Source organism: Macaca mulatta, chromosome 2, assembly GCF_049350105.2.
Source record: "Macaca mulatta isolate MMU2019108-1 chromosome 2, T2T-MMU8v2.0, whole genome shotgun sequence".
In the NCBI taxonomy this organism is placed as follows: domain Eukaryota; kingdom Metazoa; phylum Chordata; class Mammalia; order Primates; family Cercopithecidae; genus Macaca; species Macaca mulatta.
The window spans coordinates 90815011-90836310 of record NC_133407.1 but is presented as its reverse complement, the minus strand read 5'-3'; the positions used below and the strand labels follow the sequence as shown (position 1 = coordinate 90836310).

The 21300-nt window shown below is 36.9% G+C and overlaps 1 protein-coding gene across 3 annotated transcripts in view; it reads right to left on the bottom strand.

The window, feature by feature from the left end:
* Positions 1–2892: 2892 nt before the first annotated feature.
* KCNMB2 (potassium calcium-activated channel subfamily M regulatory beta subunit 2) overlaps positions 2893–21300 on the bottom strand; it is a 295239-nt gene continuing 276831 nt past the window's right edge. For 2 of the 3 annotated variants that reach the window (XM_028843331.2, XM_015131555.3), the window contains 3 exons: positions 20529–20699; positions 17912–18107; positions 2893–4665 (listed from right to left, as the gene is read on the bottom strand). In XM_028843331.2, the coding sequence (XP_028699164.1) occupies positions 4381–4665; positions 17912–18107; positions 20529–20699 (652 nt within the window). In that variant the 3' untranslated portion in view covers positions 2893–4380. 3 annotated transcript variants of the gene reach the window in all.

Here is a 21300-nt window from a genome sequence, read left to right as displayed (position 1 = left end):
ATATTGTAGAGTTTCAGCAGTGTTACTTTTCAGAAGGCCAAATCATACTTTAGAGATGGTGCAGGATTAAAACTAATATAGACATCAGAAGGAGTTAGCTAGTTCATCAGTTTAACTCATACATGAATATTTAGGTTCTAATGGGTACATTCTTAACTTTTAAAATGGATGCCCTTTGTACTACCTTCATAAATTCCCTTTATGTCACAATTCTGTCTGAATGGGTTACTTTTCTTGGTCTTATGTTTGAGACAAATGGAAATTGCTCTTCCCCATCCCCTCCTTCATTTCAATAAAATAACGCTAATAAAATAAGTCATTGCAGGAGTATTGATTTTATTGTGTGGATTTGGTTGGTAGATATTACAGGGAGACAGATTTCAACTTGTTAGGAGGAAAACATTTTAGCATTAAGTGGTGACCTATCCCATCACTGGCAGGATTCAGGTAGTAACCATTTATATTGCTAGATGATTCCTGCTTAAAATCTTGTGGAAGGAATTTATTGATGTGTGTTTTGGGCAAAATGACATTTTAGAGCTATTCTAGCTCCAAGAGACTATATACTACTAGTGGATATACTAATACCGCTTGTACCTTTATTATTAATTATAATTACTATTATTACTAGTATGTCTATTATATGCTGTATACAATGCTTGATATTGACATACATAAGCCATTTAAGCCCCATATCAATACTTTGTAAATATTATCCCCACCCATGCGGATTAGATACCTAATTGTTCTCTATTTTTTTTCATGTGTATTTGTTGAGCCTTCTAGTAGATTACAAAGGTATTCTTAAAATATAAGGCAGTGTTGTATACTTTGTATTATTTCTTACAGTTATTTCAAATATGAAAAGGTGGGACAGATTTAACATAGAAGTTATTTCTTCAGTTCTGCTGTGCTTATCGTGCTGGCAAACTTTTCGGGGGAGTCCTGAAACTCTTTCTTGAGTTTACTTTCCTACATGATCCACACATCGAAGTGGTTATTGTAGAACTGTGACTGTTCTTACTAAATTATTTTACAAGGGAGAGAGAAAAGAGCAGAAGTTAAGAAGAGAAGGAACAGTGTCCACCCTTTAATCATACCTTCTTCCTTATACGGACAATGAGAACCACCTTACTTACTTAAACATTGTTCATTTCAGTGTTTTGGTGGAGGAGAGAGGAAATTTAACTATGCTTGTATTATAACAAACCTTTGCTTTAAAATTATTGTTTTAACTCACTTGAGTGAATTACTCATATTGTTTTTGCTATCCTGCTGGCCTCACTTTTAATGCCAGTGGAATGATTACAGTGTTGTTTCACCCACAGAAATGTGGTAAGAAATTTATGGCTTGACATCCTGAAAATAATATTTGCTTTATAAATGCCATGCATTCACAGCATGGTCAGCATGGTCATTCACAGCAATGGGAAAGGGTAGCCTGCTGGAACTCTAAATGTCACGTGGTCTACAGAAGAGGTATTTTATGATTGCCTACACTGTCATTACCATCAGCTAGTGTTTTGCCAGTAGCTTTCTACAGAATCATGTATTTTATTATAGCTATTTCCAAGCAATCATTGGTACATTTACCATTTCTGGATTTTAATACAATTGCAACTCAGAGACTCTGAAATCAATAAAGTTTTAGATGGGATGTGCCAATTGGATAATGAAAGTGATTTGAAAGTGTAAACGTTTATACCATTTAGGGAAGTCATTCTTGATGAATAATATGGAGATCAGAGCTCTGCTTCTAGCAGACGGAAATACAGCTTTAGGACTTAAAAATGAAAGACTTACTAGCAATATCAATAGAAAAGCTGTTTTTTAATCCATAGATTAATATATACAGATTCTGTTTGAGGATCAGACCTGTGCTCCAAAGGTTAGCAAATGGTATTCATTCCTCCTTCCACATACCTAGGATGGAATGTTTGTGTTAAAAGGTACCTTGATGATCAGCTGACCTCATCTCCTAATTTTACAGTCAAAGGAGTCAAAAGACTAATTGAGAACTTTAAAGTCATCTGGTCACCATATCTCCAGTGAAGTCTTTGACTTCCAGTTCAATGCTTTTTCTTCACTCCTATAATTTTTTCAAAGCCTCAGATTCCCCCAGTGTTATCTAAAAGATGCCAAAGTCATGGAAATGGTCACCATAGCAGGGAAGTTACAGACTATTTTCTTACATCTTCACCATCTTAGTATGTGTATAGCCTTGGGGAAATTCTTTAACATCTCTTAGCTTCAACATTCTCATCTGTAGGATGAGATAATAACAATACCTCCTCCAATAGAGTTGTTAAATGATTGAATTAGTTAACATGTGCAAAGCATTTAAAACATCATTAGTCCCAGATCTTTCTCTTTTAATAATGAGCATTAATTGTGTATATATCTAAATTTCTTGAAGGGGCTGTTGCTGTATTGGGATTCTAGAAGGCACCAGTTAATCTTTTTGGTGTCATTATTTAAAAATTTGTACATTGTTATCTTAAACATTATTTGGGAATTTTTAATAAAAATTCAGAGTTAAGTAAAAATAAAATAACCCATCTGATAATTTCACTCACATATATTTCACCCTTGGATCACTTGAAGGGAAGCCTAAAAAACATTAAAGACTGCACATTTTCAGCTCTATAGTCTCAAGTAATTCTTTAGTATCTTCAGAATTATATGTTTTAAAGTAGAGTAGAAATAAAAGAATTTTTCATCCTATTGTTCAAATGGTCACAACATTATGTGTATGTGTTTGGGTGTTAAAAAAAAGAAACTTTCTTTGTCATCACTCAAAATATTTTTAAAGGTAGTGAAATACAAATTTTTGGACTAACATGGGCTGGTCAGCTCAGAATGCAAGAAGTATTCAAATCTTGCAATTTAATAGATTTTTTAAAAGAAATTTTAATTACACATTTGAAGTCCTGATTACATCCTAAGGATTTATTTGCTTATGAAAAGTCAAACTATGAATTACAATATTGCAGAATAATTTTCCACATCAGATTAGTTTTACCATTCATTCCACAAATGATTTGTAAAATTTTGCAATACCTAAAATACTTTGATACTACATTACAAAAAGGTACTTAAATATAGATGAGAAAGATAGATGTTTGTCTTCTTCTTTTGATATTGATATTGAATGAAAGATGGAATGCTTTTTATTTAAAATCAATCCCTCATATTTTCCCCCAAACACAATAAGTAAATAGTAATGTGAACAAAGGCTTTCTTTAAGTCTGTTATTCAGTTCAAATATGTGTTAGAAAAAAGATCGATTCTGTGTATAAAATATAACAACAAAAAAGGGAGTTGTAAATAGAAAAATAAAACATGTAGAAGAGACTAGTATTCTGTGCACATAGCTTTAAAATTCCAATAGGGAACACTTGTCAGAAGGAGATACTACACATTCATTAAATTAAACACAAATTCCCAAAGAGCAATATTCCAACACATTAATTTGCTACAACAGATTTACCCATTGAAACCAGTCCACCCATTTTTACCAGCAAGTAGCATCTTAATTTTACCATCTAACAGGTAAATTGAAATGAAATAAAGATTTCCACAAACTATCAGTAACACAGGCTTTTCTGGATTGTAATGGAGCACCTACCAACATTCAGTCAACTCACAGGTAATGATACTCCTTGTAGGTATCATCTCTTCACACAGTAGAAGGGTCTTAAATGGAAAAGGGGTCTGTTCATTTTCTACATAAATCACAGGAAGATATTATAGAATTGGCTAATGAAAACAGCTTGTATTTTGGAAATCAGTTTTAAAAATCTGAAGTTATGAATAAAAAGTGATGAAAAAAAGTAGCTGGCTGGGTTTCCCCTCTTCTTTACAGTGATATGGTAAAAAATACAAGGAAAGTACCTAACTTCCTTTAATTAGGAAGTCTGGTCCTTTCTCTTGCTATAGGGCTCAGTTTAGAATAAGAAAAGAAAAATATTTTTGGCTGTAGCTTTAGTAAACAATGAGTGATGAAAAATATTGTCTTCAAGAGATCTGACAACTCAGAACACAGACTTTTTCACATTGATGTCACCTACATTCCTCCACAAAGCTTGGCAAATGAATAACTGAGCCCTATTTTGGCAGAATGAGAGAAGAAAGTACTAGTTCCAGTACAGAAATGAGATTATGAAAACCACCAACCAACACAAAACAGTTATTTATTCTCTTGGATAATAAAGACATTATGTTTGCATATAGAACAGCTTTTGCATTATTGCTCTACATATAAGAATATATTAGGGAACTCATAACAGACTGCACATTACAAACTTAAGGTTCTTTGGTGAAGAATGGAAGAAAACAGTATTTGAGCTTTAAAAGAAATTATTTTATCCACTTTTGCATTTATCTATTGATCCGTTGGATCCTCTCACAGAGTAGGGAGAGGTACTGTGTAAGTTTCACCATGGCAACAATTGCCACACCTCCAGCCATCATACAGGTTGGCCAGAAGAGTGAATGGAACAGCACGTTGGAACTGTAGAGTTTGGTTAGGATAACGCTCTTCTGGTTTCCTTCTGGGTCAGAATAGCAGGAAAAGTGTTGATACTTCCTGAAGTTTTCCATGACAACATTCACCAGGGACATGGATTCTTCAAAATTTTTTCCACACTTAGGTATATAGGAGCACTGTGGAGAATAAGATAAACTGTTACTAGAAGATATTCTGTGTGTTTCAGACTCTAGGTGGGGTTGGAGTATTGTGTTCAAATTAGTGATCTGTGAAACAACCATGGTGATTATTCTTTTCATATTCAAACTGGTGCCTTGGGAAATCCTAATAAATAACACATTGATTAAAACAATGTTTTAAGGTATCTGACCAAGATGTCCCTTGATTGCTCACCCATATACTATTTATTGATTGAAATAAAATGATAGATATGTTAATTAGCTTGATTTAATCATTCCATGTTGCGTACATAAAATAAATTAAATGATTCCCAGGATTCTTTTTGCCATAGCTAGGTATGATCGGTTTTAATTATTTTCTATTGAACATACTTCTCTTTGGAATCAGAATGTCAACTCTGCCATCAGTTTGTCTGTCCACATCTGTCCACATAACATAAAAGTTCTCTCGGGGAAAGTAGTTTACTCTTATCGTTTTTTCTTGGTTTCATTTTATTTGGTTACCTTGCAACTGTCATAAAAAAAAACAGCCACACTTCTGTTGAATTACGAAAAAGAAATCTGTAATGTGTAGGAATATTGAATAGTTAAAAAGCTGAGATGAGTGGGTCAGACCCATTTAGCATGCCAAAGTAGCTTTTCCTATAAGCCAAGGAAGAATAAAACAGTTCTTTAATCACCACTCACCTGAGAACTTACGCTACCTTTCTTTTGATCTTTTCACCTCTCTTTTCTTTGGCTACCTCTTTTACATGTCTCTCCTCTCTTTATTTCTACACACTTTGATATGGTTTGGTTCCGTGTCCCCTCCCAAATCTCACTTGAATTGTAATCCCATGTGTCAGGAGAGAGACCTGCTGGGAGGTGATTGGATCATGGGGGCAGTTTCCCCCACGCTGTTCTTATGATAGTGAGTAAGTTCTCATGAGATTAGATGGTTTAAAACTGTCTGGCAGTTCTTCCCTCATGTTCTCTCTCTTGCTTGCCACCATGAGAAGATGTGCCTTGCTTCTCCTTCATTTTCTGCCATGATTGTAAGTTCCCTGAGGCCTTCCCAGCCATGTGGAACTGTGAGTTAATTAAACCTTTTTCATTTATAAATTACCCAGTCTCAGGTAATATCTTTATAGCAGTGTGAAAATAGGCTAATACAGAGAATTGGTACTAGGCCAGTGGGGTATTGCTATAAAGATAACTTGAAAATGTGGAAGCAACTTTGGAACTGGGTAACAGACAGAGGTTGGAACAGTTTGGAGGACTCAGAAGAAGATAGGAAGATGAGGGAAAATTTGGAACTTCCTAGAGATTTGTTGAATGGTTTTGACCAAAATGCTGATAGTGATATGAACAAAGAAGTCCAGACTGAGGTAGTCTCAGATGGAGATGAGAAACTTACTGGGAACTGGAGCAAAGGTTGTGCTTGCCATGCTTTAGCAAAGAGATTAGCAGCATTTTGCCCCTGTCATAGAAATCTGTGGAACTTTGAACTTGAGAGAGATGAATTAGGATATCTGACAGAAGAAATTTCTAACCAGCAAAGCATTCAAGAGGTGACCTGGCTTTTCCTGAAATGTGCAGTTATATGCATTCACAAATAGATGATTTGAAATTGGAGCTTATGTTTAAAAGCATACAAGTTTGGAAAATGTGCACCCTGACCATGTTGGTAGAAAACAAAAACCCATTTTCTGGGGAGAAATTCAAACCTCCTGCAGAAATTGGCATAAGTAATGAGGAGCTGAATGTTAATAGCCAACACAATGGGGAAAATGTCCCTAGGTATGTCAGAGATTTTTGTAGCAGCCCTTCCCATCACAGGCCTGAAGGCATGGGAGGGAAAAATGGCCTAGGGCCCTGCTACTCTATGCTGCCTTGCAACTTGGTGCCCTGTTTTCCAGCTGCTCCAGCTGTGGCTATAAGGGGTCAATGTACAGTGCAGGCCATTGCTTCACAGGGTGTAAACCCCAAACCTTGGCAGCTTCTAGGTATTGTTGGGACTGCAGGTGTGCAAAAGACAAGAGTTAAGGTTTTGGAACTTCCACCTAGATTTCAGAGGATATATAGAAATGCCTGGGTGTCCAGGCAGAATTCTGATGTAGGAGTGGAGCCCTCATGGAGAACCTCTGCTAGGGCAGTACAAAAGGGAAATGTGGGGTTGGAGTCCCCACACAGAATCCCCACTGGGGCACTGCCTAGTGGAGCTGTTAGAAGAGGGCCACTGTCCTTCAGACCGCAGAAGGATAGATTCACCGACAGCTTGCACCATGTGCATAGAAAAGCCGCAGGCACTCAGAGTCAGCCTGGGAAAGCAACTGCAGGGGCTGTACCCTGCAGAACCAAACCACAGGGTGAAGCTGCCCAAGGCCTTGGGAACCCACCTCTTGCATCAGCATGCCCTGAATGTGAGACATGGAGTCAAAGGAGATTATTTTGGAACTTTAAGATTTAATGACTGCCTGGCTAGGTTTTGGACTTTTATGGGGCCTGTGGTCCCTTTGTTTTAGCCAACTTCTCCCATTTAGAATGGGTCTATTTACCCAACAACTGTACCCCCATTGTATCTTGGAAGTAACTAACTTGGTTTTTATTTTACGGGCTCATAGGCGGAAGGGATTTGCCCTGTCTCAGATGAGACTTTGGACTTGGAATTTTGAGTTAATGCTGGAATGATTTGAGACTTTGGGAGACTGTTGGGAAGGCATGATTGGTTTTGAAATGTACAAAGGACATGAGATTTGGGAAGAGAGGACATGAGATTTGGGAAGAGCTAGGGGCAGAATGATATGGTTTGGCTCTGTGTCTCCACCCAAGTTTCATCTCAAATCGTAATTTCCAGGTGTCAGGGAGGCACCTGGTGGGAGGTGACCGGATCGTGGAGGTGGTTTCCCCATGCTATTCTCATGATAATGAGTGAGTTCTCATGAGATGTGATGGTTTAAAAGTGTTTGGCAGCACCCCCGCCCTCATGTTCTCTCTCTTCTGCCAGTATGAGAAGACATGCCTTGCTTCCCCTTTGCCTTCCATCATGATTGTAAGTTTCCTGAGGCCTCCCCAGACATGCAGAACTGTGAGTCAACTAAACCTTTTTCTTTTATAAATTATCCAGTCTCAGTTGTTCTTTATAGCAATGTGAAAACAAATTAATACACACTTATATCTTTGCATTTTGTTTTTTTTTGTATCTCTTCCTTCCTTGCCCTTCTCTCAACCCCCACCTGGCTTTAAATCTTTCTCTCTGTTCCTCTTCCTGTTCACTCTTCCCTTTCTCCTCTTTCTTATCTAGATACAGATGGAATTAAATACCTTTCTTGTAGTTTTTCTTTTTATTTTATGTTATATAGTTGGACACATTTTTAATTTAAAAAGCTATCTCTGAGGAAATCTCTGTGACTTATATTCCTTTGTTTATAAATGTGCCATGACAAAACTGATATAATAATGAGGGTTTTTTTTTAAGTTTGGAAAAAGTGATTTAAATCGCTTTTCTGGGAGATGTTTGGGTTTTTGGCTAACTCTCTTCTCTATTGGTAAGAACCTCTCAATAGACTTTTTACTGTCCTGCCCCTTGATACATATATATATATAATCAAATGATTAACTTATCTGATTTATCAGAATTAAATTACTTTCTGACAGAATCACTGCTTATCTATAGAGTGTTTTAGTGTGAGCTGAAACACTATGCTCCTTCTTCAAAACATTATCATTTTCAGTTGGAAAATTATCCTAATAAATTTATTTTATTTATAAAACTCACATCTTACTGTCATTTACCAATTTACAAATTGTAACTGTAAATATTCACATATATGACTTTTACAATGTGATTAGAACCTCTGTGCAATGCACAACCTCCATGACTATATGCAGAGACACAGATAAGGTGAGCTTTGAGGTACATTGATACAGGTTTTGGGGTAGAAGCCTGAAATTTCAGAAAAATGTAGACCAGTAGATTTCCCAGAAACAAAATATTTAAAAAACAAAGAGTTTTGGCTAATGAAATATATTTGAATTACTCTTTCCCTGGACTTTATCAGTGAGCACACAGGCACCTTGCTTTTTTTTTTTTTTACTGAGCTGTAGTCATTGAATTATTTGACTATAAACAGCAGGAAGGTTCTTTGATTAGTTAAGAATGAAGGATGAGCATGCTGGCATTTATCATAAACCATGTTTAATGTGATGTTCTTGTAGCAAGGTCTGGTTGACACCTTAAAATTTAACCAGCTAAGAATAAATGTGAATACATTTGTATAGGTGAGTGGAGCAGAGAATTCCCTGGTACTAGCAAGGCACTAAGGGGGTGAAAGTATCACCAAGAAAGCGGAATTTTTCAGTCAGTTATAATTTAGTATGACAACTGGACTTTGACTGTCATGAAGCAAATTTCCTACCAGTTGAATGCCTCTGGATCAAAAGGGTATAAGGCAGTGTGGGAATACCTTAATTTTTGTCCTTCGAAGATCGACATCTTCGAAGATGCCCTGATCATTGCTTTAATGTTTTTAGAAATGTTTTTTGAACCAAAGCATTTAAAAAATAACAGACAAACTATTTCTGGTTGAATTTAAACCAAACCAATTTAGATTATGAATGCTTCAGGTATCTGTATATTTCTGTGCCAAGATAGTTTATAGTAGCAATTTCAGTGGTGAACAGTGCTAAGTTATTGAAATGATCTCAGTAAGAATGGCATTCCATTGAAAGTGAAGTTTTTCTTTTTCTTATGCTTTTGTAAACTGATTCAGCTTAAAAATATATATTTTTAAATAAACATTTGTCAGACAAATGGCAATAATTCTGTCACTAGGTAAGATTCTTCATATAAACTACCATTGAGACCATCTGGCAGAACTGTAATACAGGAGCTGCTAATTAAAGTTGAAAGTCATTGGACTTTCATTACATGCATGTGGGCTGGACGGATGAGGCATGGTCCATACTCGATTGATCGTGGGACCTCAGGGCCAATGGTACACATATGAGCAACAGGCAGATACCAGTGGAGAAAAGGTCCTCTCCCCTGGTGTTTTTAGCTCTTTCTCATCTTGTCATTTTTTTAACACACATATAAACCAGCTGTCACTAGACCATTAACCGTCCCTGAGAATTAAAATTCTACTATTTGTCAATCAATCATCTACTTTTATTATTGATAAGTCCTTTGGTGATCATCTACTTTTATTATTGATATGTCTTTTGGTGATAAGTCCTTTGGTGATGATGAATGTATGAGTAGTATAACAAGCTCCTGACTTGTGCTCAGGAGATCTGGTTACTGTGTGACTGTAGGCAAGTTATGTGGCCTCGCAGAATAAATTTTTAAAATCTATATAATGTGATTAATAGAGCCATCATGGCAGGTTTTTTTTTTGGATTTTTTTTTGTGACAATTAAATGATGAATATGCATAAAGGCTCAATAAATTTTCATTAACATGTTTTTCTATTGGAATTTCACATATATCCACATGGTCTTCTAAAAGTCTTCAATCAAGCATCACATACTAAACTATGGAATCTCTAAGAAGAACAAAATTACTAGCTGCATGGTTTTCACAGAAGCAGTCCTGTTTAATGGCTGTCATCTCATGTCCCTTGCCTTTTTGTCTTAGGAGATTTGCATTATGCTGAATTCTACACTAGGAGCCTAGGTTTTTGTTTCTGTGGCTCAAACAATAGTCATGAGTATGTTTCTTAGGCAGGTGTGAATTTAGAGTGAAGATTTAGTTATCTCATGATTTTATCATGTGTTCAGAGGGCATTTTTATGTCTTTGGTTTCGAATACATAGAATGCATTTCAATAAACAAAACTTTACTAAGTGAGATATACACTTAGTTGGAAAAATGTAATTTAGATAGAAAATAAACATCTATCGTTTTTAGATCTTTCTTTTTTGGTGGGAGGTGTGGGAAGGGGAAGATTTAGCTTTGAGATTCTGTATGATATTTAACAGAAAGAACATATGAGTAATAATTTTATATATACAATATATTTTAGTACTGATAAAAATATGTTAATATTTTACTATGGCTATAGGTAATTTTTTCTTTTGTGCCTTAACATGTGATTATATAAATCTATCAAACCTCTGAAGCAGCCATTCAGTGGAAGATTTAGACTTACATCTCTCTTAATCCTGAGTTTTGTTAATAAAATCTTACTGCTTTTCCCAATCCTTAAATTCTTGACAGACAGAAACTTCTCTTTAGTACTGAAAACCACAGGGATGGACCCAAGATCATGCTCTTTCCTTTCCCAGCTGAAAAACCTTGGGTCCTGTCTATGTCTCCTGATCATCCTTTCCCTTACCTGGGCCATGAAGGTCCAGCAATTGCATCTTCTCTCCAATTTTTGGAGAACTGACTAAATTTTTTTTCCTTAGCCTCTCTTCCAGAATCCTTTAGAACAGTTATTTTTATTCTCATGATGGACAGAAGTTTTAAGAAACTACCTGTTGGGCTTTTTTTCAGACATGCCTTACTAGGCTTGTGTGAAGCAAAGAGTGACATGCCTTCATCTTAAAAATAAAAGATGTGGGGAAGGGATGAGGCAATAAGAGAGTGTTTTGGGCTGAATAACCTCACTGTCAGCCTCCTTTTCCTTGTGATGGTAGGAAGGGAGCTATCAATTTCTCAGATCACTTCAAGGGAAGGGTGTGTTCTTCATTTGCCTTTTTATAAAGAGGGAAGTATCTTATTTTTGAAATGGGGTTAGAAATGTAATAAAATCCATTCAATATTTGTTGTCTCCAATATACCATGTAGCATGTTATATATAGGTGACAAAAACATAAACAATATAGAATGTACAGAGAGAAACAGAAAAAAAAAACACAGACGGGTGATGAAATGGGATGAGAATGTGGCTAAAAAGCCTTTCAATAAAGACTGTACAATCATAGAGGTGGGTTACAAATGTACTGTCAGAACTCCTTAGTAGCCAGGTCCTAGTCCACAATGTCCATGAAGTAAACAAACAACAAACAAAAACCAAAAATGGAAAAAAACACTGCTCATGTGAAACATAAATATTATTGGTTCCAAAGTCAATGGAACTTTTTCTAGTAGTCTCAAATAATGAATATTGTGCACATATTTATTAAGCATATATAATGTACCAGACTTTGCATTCTATGCTCGAGAGCAGGACATAACTTGAATGTTCAAAGAATGTATAGTTCACCAGGTGGTAGCCTTGGATTCACAAATATATTTTCAACTTTTGAATTTTTTGAACATTAGTGATAAACAGATGAGTTGAGAAAGTAAATTGAGACTTCATTTCTTCCCACTCCTTTTGAGACTTCATGCTCTTTACCATCACTTTTTAAAAAAGTGGATCCTACAACGTTTACCTTAGACTTGTTTAGTTTGAATATCTAGTATCTGCTTGATTTTGGCAAGTTGACTGTTCCAAGTATTTAGTAGTGAAAAGGAAAATAGAATTCACACTGCTATGCATGACTGTTTCTTTCAGTATTGAGACAAAGGTCCCATTACAGAGAGATTTTCCTTTCCTATATTTGCCCACAGGTCTCATATCTATTATGACACTTCTGCTTGATGTGGAGTAGAGAAGAAACTTGAAAGACCTAGGAAATTGACTAAGGAGATAGAATCTTTTTGGAGCTTTGGGATTAGACAATATCCAGAAAGCTTAAACCACAGAGTCCCTAGGATTCTGATGTATCCAATTAGTCCTAAAGTGAGGCAGATATTTAATCTGACCTTGAGTCTTCACCACGCGCCTCCCTCTTGGCAATTGAAAAGCACTAGGTTCCTTCCCCCTGCTTTCCTTTTTGATGCTCAGTATCAGCTTCTTTATGGCACATTCTTTCTTTTGCTTATACACAAAGGTGCTCTCTTCAGTTTTCCCAGATTTCAACTTTGGTAAGGAGTGACTAAACTTTGTCAATCACAAAAGTGTTTCTGAATCTCTGGTCTGCCGGCAGTTTCAGGAAATGTCTAAGAAATATCTCAAATTTAAAATGCTAATTATGCGATGTCAAATGCCAAATTTCAGGGCATATTCCCCACCTCCAACCCCCACTTTTTTTTTTACCCCTTTCAGGGTAAGCTTCTATCTGTTTAATATCCACTCTACATAAACTGGTGCTGAATATACAGTCCTAATCCTACCTATGGATCACAGATAATTCTATTCTTTGCTCATTGTTTCTTACTTGATCCTAAGTGCCTCTTGGAATAGGATGGAAAGATGTAGATTCTCACCTGTTCACCAAAATATCTATCAGAAGGATAAATAGTTCACAGAATTTGGATTTTTCAGAACTCTTGTCTTTACTCTCTCAAGGGGATGCTCTAATGTTTTACTCTTTAAGAGCAAGGATGATGAAGTAAAAAGACTTAGATTTTAATTCAGACATAATTAGTTAGTGAATGTGTAACTCTGGGAAAATTATTTTATTATTCTGAACTCACCTTCAGTATGTGTGGGGAAAAGCCCCCCCACACCTGGATTTGGCAGTGTGTTGTGAGAGTATAGTAGGAGAAACTGAATTGGGATTTTTCTACATCATCAGACCAGATATATAGCATTATGCCATATACCAAAAAAAATGGGTATAGTTTCCTTTTTTTTGCACCAAACTACATTTTAAATCTATCCTCAAACCATAGGGGCATGTTTTGGGAATTCCTGGTGAGGAAAAGAGGTTTTAAAATCCTGAAGGAGATTGGCATTGAGGAATTCACAAGCAACAACCATAGTGAATTAATACTCAGCTGCTGTTTTTTATGATGCTAGTGACAGCCTTGTAGCCAAGGGAGGCAGGGACCCTTGAGCCCTCTTGTAGCTCCCAGGGCCCATTAGTCAGCCAGTGGCTCTAGGAGAGCATGACAGTTTATCAGCTTAAGCAGCTTCGGTCATAATGTTGACAAGAGGTTGGTCACTGGGTTTAAAGGCTAAAGAAAAACTATATGAGAGAGGGTAAAAATGTAAAAATAAAATGCTTTCTACCAAGATGCAGACAGATTGACTAATATCCTTTCACCTCCTATTGTCTTAGGACAGTTATTATCAACAGCGCCTGATGTATCTCAATATAACCATGCCTATTTGTTGGTAACTGTGAGGGAGACCATTAATTTTGGTGAGCCTGGGAAGGATAACAGGAAAGAGAGCTGACATTGAAAATTTTTTTATGTTTTTGCCATAATTATCTTGAATATTCCTCATTTTGCATGAAGACAGTTTAATGACCTTTTGACATAGAGATAATTGTGTATTTTCAGTGCGTATATTTCAGATTAAAAGCAGAGGGTAGCTTTCCAGAAAGTGAAGAATCACTGGGCCAGGAAAGTGAGCCAAATGTTTGCTGCCTTTTTCCCTGGGAGCATTTGCTGATTGTAGAAGAGGGGGTGAGAGCCTAGGAGATTAACTGGCATTTTTGACAGCCTTGCAGAGCTATGAGCAGGAATTATTATTGGGGGCCTATCAAGCTGGGGTCTTGATAATTCCCCTATTCACTTTGGGTTGGGATTCTGAAGGGTTGCATCCTGGGAGAATAGTCAGCCTGAAATAGATAGGTCCTCATAGGGACTTCAGTTCTGATTTGAGTATCACAATTTATGAAGTTAGAATGAGGTGATGCTGAATGGCTTGTGGCTGGTGAAGCAAATGGAAATAATTTTTGGAAATGATGACATTATAACATTATCCTAGGATTAAAGTTATTTTTTATAAAAATTTTACAAATATAATATCTGAAACCTAATAAAAATAGTCAGATATTACAAGACAGCATGAAAACAAACAAGAGAAAACAAAAACAGAACAGGTACATAGGGGCTTCAAATAGTGATGATATCAAAATAGATTTTATAACAACTATAATTTTACTTTTTATGTTGAAGGATTTAAAAGACAATAATTAAAATATTGCAGAGAACTGGACATGATAAAACAAGACTCAGTTGGATATTCTAGAATTTAAAATACCGTAAGAGAAATTAAGTACTCAATGGATGGGTTTAACAGTTGATTTGCAGAGTAAAGAATTGCTGAATTAGAAGATAGGATGTATCCAGAAAGAAGCAAAAAATCCTTTCCACTGTTGATGGGCATTTATTTAGGTTGATTCCACATCTTTGCTATTGTGAGAAGTGCTGCCATAAACATATATGTACATGTGTCTTTGTGGGAGAATAATTTGTATTCTTCTGGGTATATACCCAATACTGGGATTGCTGGGACGAATGGTAGCTCTGCTTTGTGTTCTCTGAGCAATCACCAAACTACTTTCCACAATGGCTGAACCAGTTTATGTTCCCACCAGCAGTGGATAGGCATTCCCTTTTCTTTGCAACCTCGCCAGCATCTGTTATTTTTTGACTTTAAAAAGAATAGTAACAGAATAGATAACTTCTGATAAAATGGAGGAAGAAATGAGATTATAAAAATAATTCAGTGAGGAAAAGTGTGGTCTCTTCAAAAATGGACTGGAGCACGTCGGTGTCCATATGAAAAAACAAACAAACAAAAAAGAAAGTTGATCCCTACGTAAAAATTAATTCCAGTCAGATTTTACTGTATACATGAAAGGGAAAACAATAATATACTTAGAATGTCATTTAGGAGAATGACTTTATGATATTAGGGTGGGTATAAGACTTAAACAGAACAGCAAAAGCACTGAACAGAAAGAAAAAGATTGACAAAATCTGGCTGCACTGAAATTAGAAGTTTCTTTCATTGAAAGACATTCAGAGAGTGAAAAGGCCACATAATGGGAGAATATATTTGCAACACGTATAACCAACAGAGGTTCATGTTTAAATGATTCCTGTATTGAACGTAAAGAAGAAACAATTCCATAAAAAAATGGGCAAGCAACTTGCATGGACATTGCACAAAAAGGATATCCAAATGGCCAATGAATAAATGAAAAGGCACTTGATAACATTAGCTATTAGAATCGTGAGGAAATATACATTAGCTAAATCAAAATTACAGATGTTACCAAGTGTTGGTAAAGATTTGGAGCAGTAAGAACTCTCATACCCACAGGGTTGGTGAGAATGTATATTGGCATATACATTTTGGAAAACTACTTGGCATTATCTACTTAATTTTAAGATATGTATACTCTATGATTTAAATATTCCATTCTCAGGTTTATAACTGATGGAAGTGTGTGTGCTTGTGCACCAGAGACATATATGAGAATATTCATGGTAGAATTACTTGTAATAGTCCCAAACTGTAGACAACTCAAAATGTCCATCAGCAGTAGAATGAATAAACAGACATATTCATACAATGGAATATGATACAGTAATGAAAATGAATGAACTGTAACCAAATAGAATAAATCTAACAAACATAATGCTATGTGAAGAAAAACAGACAGAAAGTATTCTATGTGATTCCATTTATATAATGTTTAAAAATGAGGCAAAACTATTAATAGAATATTTAGTGTTTAAGGATATATCCTTAGGTGATAAAAGTACAAAGAAAAGTAAGAAAGTAATTGCCATAAACAGTCAGGATAGTTGTTGTCTTTGGTGGACGCAGAGCCTGTAGTTATTGAGAGGGGGCATGTAGGGTGTTTTTGGGGTACAGAAAATGTTGTATTTCTTGAACCTTAAGGTGGTTACATGGTGGTCATGAATCTGTTTGTAATACTTGAGCTGTACTTTTTCATTTCATGCACAGTTCTCTATGTTATAATTTACTTGAAAAAACAAGATAGTGGGACCAATAAACCAAATGATGACCTAGTGTTATGCTGAGAGCAAGTAAGATACCAGTCCTGAATACATAACTGGGACAGTTTATTGGTAGCTTCCCTCTCTGTTTATAGCCTAAATAATGCATTCACAGGGCTGTAGTGATAAATTGTCAAAATGAGGAAATGAAAATATGTCCCATTTTTTGATGCCTATTCAGGTTTAAGAGTTTTATAGGCATTCATCATTACCGGTCAGCTTTGATTTTAAAATCTGACTTAAGCGAAGATCATGAAAGACAAACACTTTGTGAGAGAGCTAGGCTTTACATATTGCAGCACAGCACTGGGACTGGTATTATTTGTGGCTACTACAAATGAAAGAAAATCAGAGCCAGCATTTTCAAACAACATTCTCTGAAATATTTATTATGTTGAGTCCTCAGAGATATTTGCAAGAGTTCTTTTAAGTTATTGCAACAAAAGTTCAAGGTTGTTTTCCTTACTTTGTGTCGATATATCAGAAACAAATCCTATTCACTCTCTATGTGCTAGTATTGAACTTTGAATCTACTGCATTTTTTCAATAACCGTAAGCTATATCATTTAAATGCTGACAATGTAATGAAAAGAAAAGCTTTTACAAGAAAGATTAGAGGTCAGAAGGGTTTATCCTGGTAATAAGAGCCAAGAGTGGCATTGAGTTGTCTTCGCATATGAGATTATTCTGCATATCTAATTGTTACCACAAATCCAACACTCAATATATTTAACTTAAAATTGTAATGGCAAGTTGGTCTGCTGACACCTTCCTGGTCATTCCAGACCTTATAAATGTAAATTTTATGTAAAACTTTAATAAAATACACATTTGTTGAATATCTACCACGTGGACTTGAATATATTAGTGCTGGAAAATTCAGCCTCTATGAATATGACATATGTGAAGAAGAACACACACACACACACACACACACACACACACACACAGTGACCATGGGTCGAAAGTAGCATGCTCTGCTCAACATTGTATATGCTGAGGTCTCATCTTCATAAGGACCTTGCAAGGTGTCCATTTGTTGCTTTTTAGAGAAAAGGAAGCTGAGGATCAGAAACGTTAAGTTATATCCCTGAGGTCACAGAACTAAATGACAATGACCATGGACCAACAGAACACACCTTTAGCTGGTGGTTCCCAGGTACAGGATAAACACATGGTTTTGTCTTGTACATCTCTAAGCTGCATAGTTGCTTTGAAAGACTCAGTCTATTTGTGTAAAGATATGTTAATATTTACCCTTTCAAATGGAAGTGAAAGCCAAATCTGCACTACCACAAATGTAGGAATGATTTGCCGACAACTTGCACAGAAAATAAATATTTTCTAGGCAAGAGTCACATAGCAAGTTCTCTGAATGGAAGAGGCAGGCTCTGCTTCCTGAAAGTATTTTCCTTTGAAATGCTGGCAAAGGGGAACTTCAGAGGCGGAGAGCCTGGTGTGAAGCTCTGTGGGGTAACTGAAATGCAGCGCGCCAAGTTCTTACCTTCTGATTGATTTTTATTGTCTCTTCTGTGTGGTAGAGGAGGAGCTTTTCCCCGGAAGAAGTCAGGTTAACGTACACCTGGAGGCAGGGGTACTGAGAGAGTTTCCAGCAGTCTGGACCGCAGCTGAAGGAGCAATTAAATGTTTCCGTGATGGATGCATTCAGCAAGGTGCATTGAGACTCTTCGGTCCACACGCTACAGAGAAAGGGGTGAGAGTAAACACAGGCCCAAGAGCTAATAGTGAGAAAGGCATCATCTGAGGGAATTATTTCTCAGCTCCTGAAGCTGAAAAATCTTTTCTAAATCTCTAATATGATCTATCTGTGTAAAGTTTAGGCCTTCGTATAGAACAGCTTTAAGCAAACTACCATATAGCATAGACAAACTTGGACACGCAAGAACGTTTTCAGTGACTTCCATTTTATATGGTATTCTCTGGTATTTGACTTAAGTTCTTTTTTCCCTTATTGAACTCCCTGGTAACATGAAGCATGCTTTAAAATCATCACCTGTCCTCACCCTGTATTTACACATTGCAGGCAGCTTCTTGACATGCTCCAGCCCCTACCTCTGTATGTTTTACTTTGTACTTTCTGCATCCCAGATCCCTTCCCTGCCCCGTTTGCAGGCACAGAAGGTGTGAGGGAGAAGGAGCGGGGAGATGACAAAGGAGTGGAGGGTTGTGTGGTCCAGCTTGACAGATGGAACGACAGTGACAGAATGCCTTAAGGTCTTTCTAATAAGGGAAAAAGGATAACTCAACCCTTTCGTTATATCATGAGCAGTCACTTGCTGCACATTCCTTTCACCCTAATTGGTACTTCATATATAATACCTTCTTTTGTTCTCTCAACAACTGTGCAAGTTGGGAAGCAATTTCTTTTTAAAAGTGAGTGAACTGAGAAATCCCATGACATATGCAAGGACATATAGGCAGTAAGTGATGGAAACTGTGATCCCACCCAATCTTGTAATTCTCTAAGGCGCAGGCTCATTCTATTGTGTTGTGCTGTCTCCCCACAAACACAATGGAAAAGAAACTCTTTTATGCAGACTAATGGATGAATAAGGGTGTCCTGTTACCTCTCACCTGGAAGAATCCAGCTGCCCATTTGTCAACTTGTCATTTTAATATACCTTTAATTTTATGATCAAGATTAACATTTGTAATTAGGAATTAACACACCAGCAATCAATGGTTTGGTTTTGGATATAAGCTGATCACCACAGCAATGAGAAACGTGTTTTCTTTGCAGATTGATACCCTTTCCTTTTGCTAGACAGGCATCCACAGCATCTTGCCCCTTTGCATGTGTGAAGTTTTATTCCAGAAGCAGGATACTAGACCTGATCCCCTCCCTCGGTGTGGCAAATTGTGTTTTCCTGGAACATGGGTGGTCACATTTTGCTTATATACTGAGGAAAAAATCTTTGATGGTTCTAAGCAGATGTGAAGATCTGAAAGCATTTTGGAATCAGCGACCACTTGGGGCCTGAGGCATCAGCACTTTCATTGAAAATGAGCACAGCTGAAGGCCATCAGAGAAACAGAGCAGAGCAGCCACAAATGTGAAAGATGATGCCTTAATTTCAGCAAATTACTGTATTTCAGCTAGATTTTGCTTCTAAAATGAAAGTATTAATTTAGATGGAGAAACAAATGCCACAAAATTGTTTCATTTTCTTTTGGATTGAAACCTCAATTTTTCATTAGAAAAGGTCTTGTTTCTTTAAGCTGAACTGCTGTGAGACTTCCCCCCATTCGATACATCAAGGCTGGGCTCGCCTGTGTTTAGAGTGTCCAATTTATGGACAACAGCTAGAGATGCTGGTGGGATTTACCACGTGGCTTACCGAGGGCGAGAGTACACTTGCTGTCTCACAATTTATTTGCCTCCCTATCCATTCAGTAAACCTACGGCAAATATTGAAATGAAAAGATTCAAAATCTGTTATTTTTAAAAGTAGATGCATAGCAGTGTTTCTCAGCCTAGAAGGCCCATTAGAATCACCTGGGGAGCTTTAACAGATACTGGTGACTGGGTCCCACTCCAGACCAATTAAATCTGACCTTCTGGGGTGACGATGATGGGGGCTGGGTATTGTCATTTTTAGAGTTTCTGGGGAAGTTGGAATATGCAGTTGAGAACCACTCACGTGGAAGGTGATGGAGGGGTTGGTTGGGGTGGAAAAGGGAGGAGGATGGGGAACGGACAGAAGTGTGAAGTGGCAAGAATAGGGACTTTGGAATAAGCGAGATGTGGGCTTGAATCTTAGCTCTGCCACAAGTAAGAGCTGTAAGACACTGAGGAAATCATATTTCTCTTGAGCCTCAGTTTTGCCATTTTTATAATGAGTATATTTATACTTAACCTTATAGAGTAATTGTGATAATTAAACAAGTACAAGTCTTTGACGCCTGGTATCCATGTTATACATAGAGCTATATTTATTATTATTATTAGATAACATTATTGAAAAGTATTGTTTACCAGGAACTTCTCAAAATTCTTATCAGGAAAGAAGGCGAGGAAGATGACCTTAGGGTTGCCTAAGTGATGGGGGAGGATGGAGGAGGAGACAAACAGCAGGGTTGCACCCTCCCAGTGGTATTACCTTTGCATGTATGAGCGCAGGAGTGTGATTCCCAGCAGAAAGTACATCATGATGGAGCACACCATCATGGCCAGTCCCAGGAGAATGGCTCGGTCCTCTCCTGCCTTCAGGGCTGTGACTGTTTTCCTTTTGTCCAGGAGGTCATGGTCTCTGATTTTCTGGTAAATATTTCTGAGGTTGAAAACAATATGATCTTACATAAAGTTTAGTTAATCAGCATGCCCCTAGAGAGGAGGCCAGTTTCTGTCCATGCTTTCCTAGGGCCCTCCAAACCTGCCTCAATGCAGCTGGACCTCACTGTGTGTCCACTACTTCCCACACAAGTACACACATGCATGCACACACACTCACAAGCACATGCACGCCTGTACATGTACCAGTCCTGAGCAGAAATAAACCTTCCTTCTTTACTCTGGGGCCAATGTCTAACTGTAAATTAATTTTCGTTCTATCTAATTCTAAAGAAAGAAACCAATCCCCTCAACCCTCAAAATAATGCTTTGGGTTTGTTGACTTTACCATTTAACCCAAAGCTGATCATTATTGATTTTTAAATAATTTTGGAATACCTAATGGAGCATTGATTCAAATAAATGGCAACATATACTTGGAATATATCAAATTAATCTTTCATTTCTCTTCAGTAATGATAGGCAGAAGTTATTTTGGTTAACATTTTTCTCAAGCTGAGGGCTGCTTAGGGCTTTGTTGGCTTGAGATTGATAAGCAGTGTGAAGATGTAGAGTGGTGACCCAGCTATTCTTATATGTGA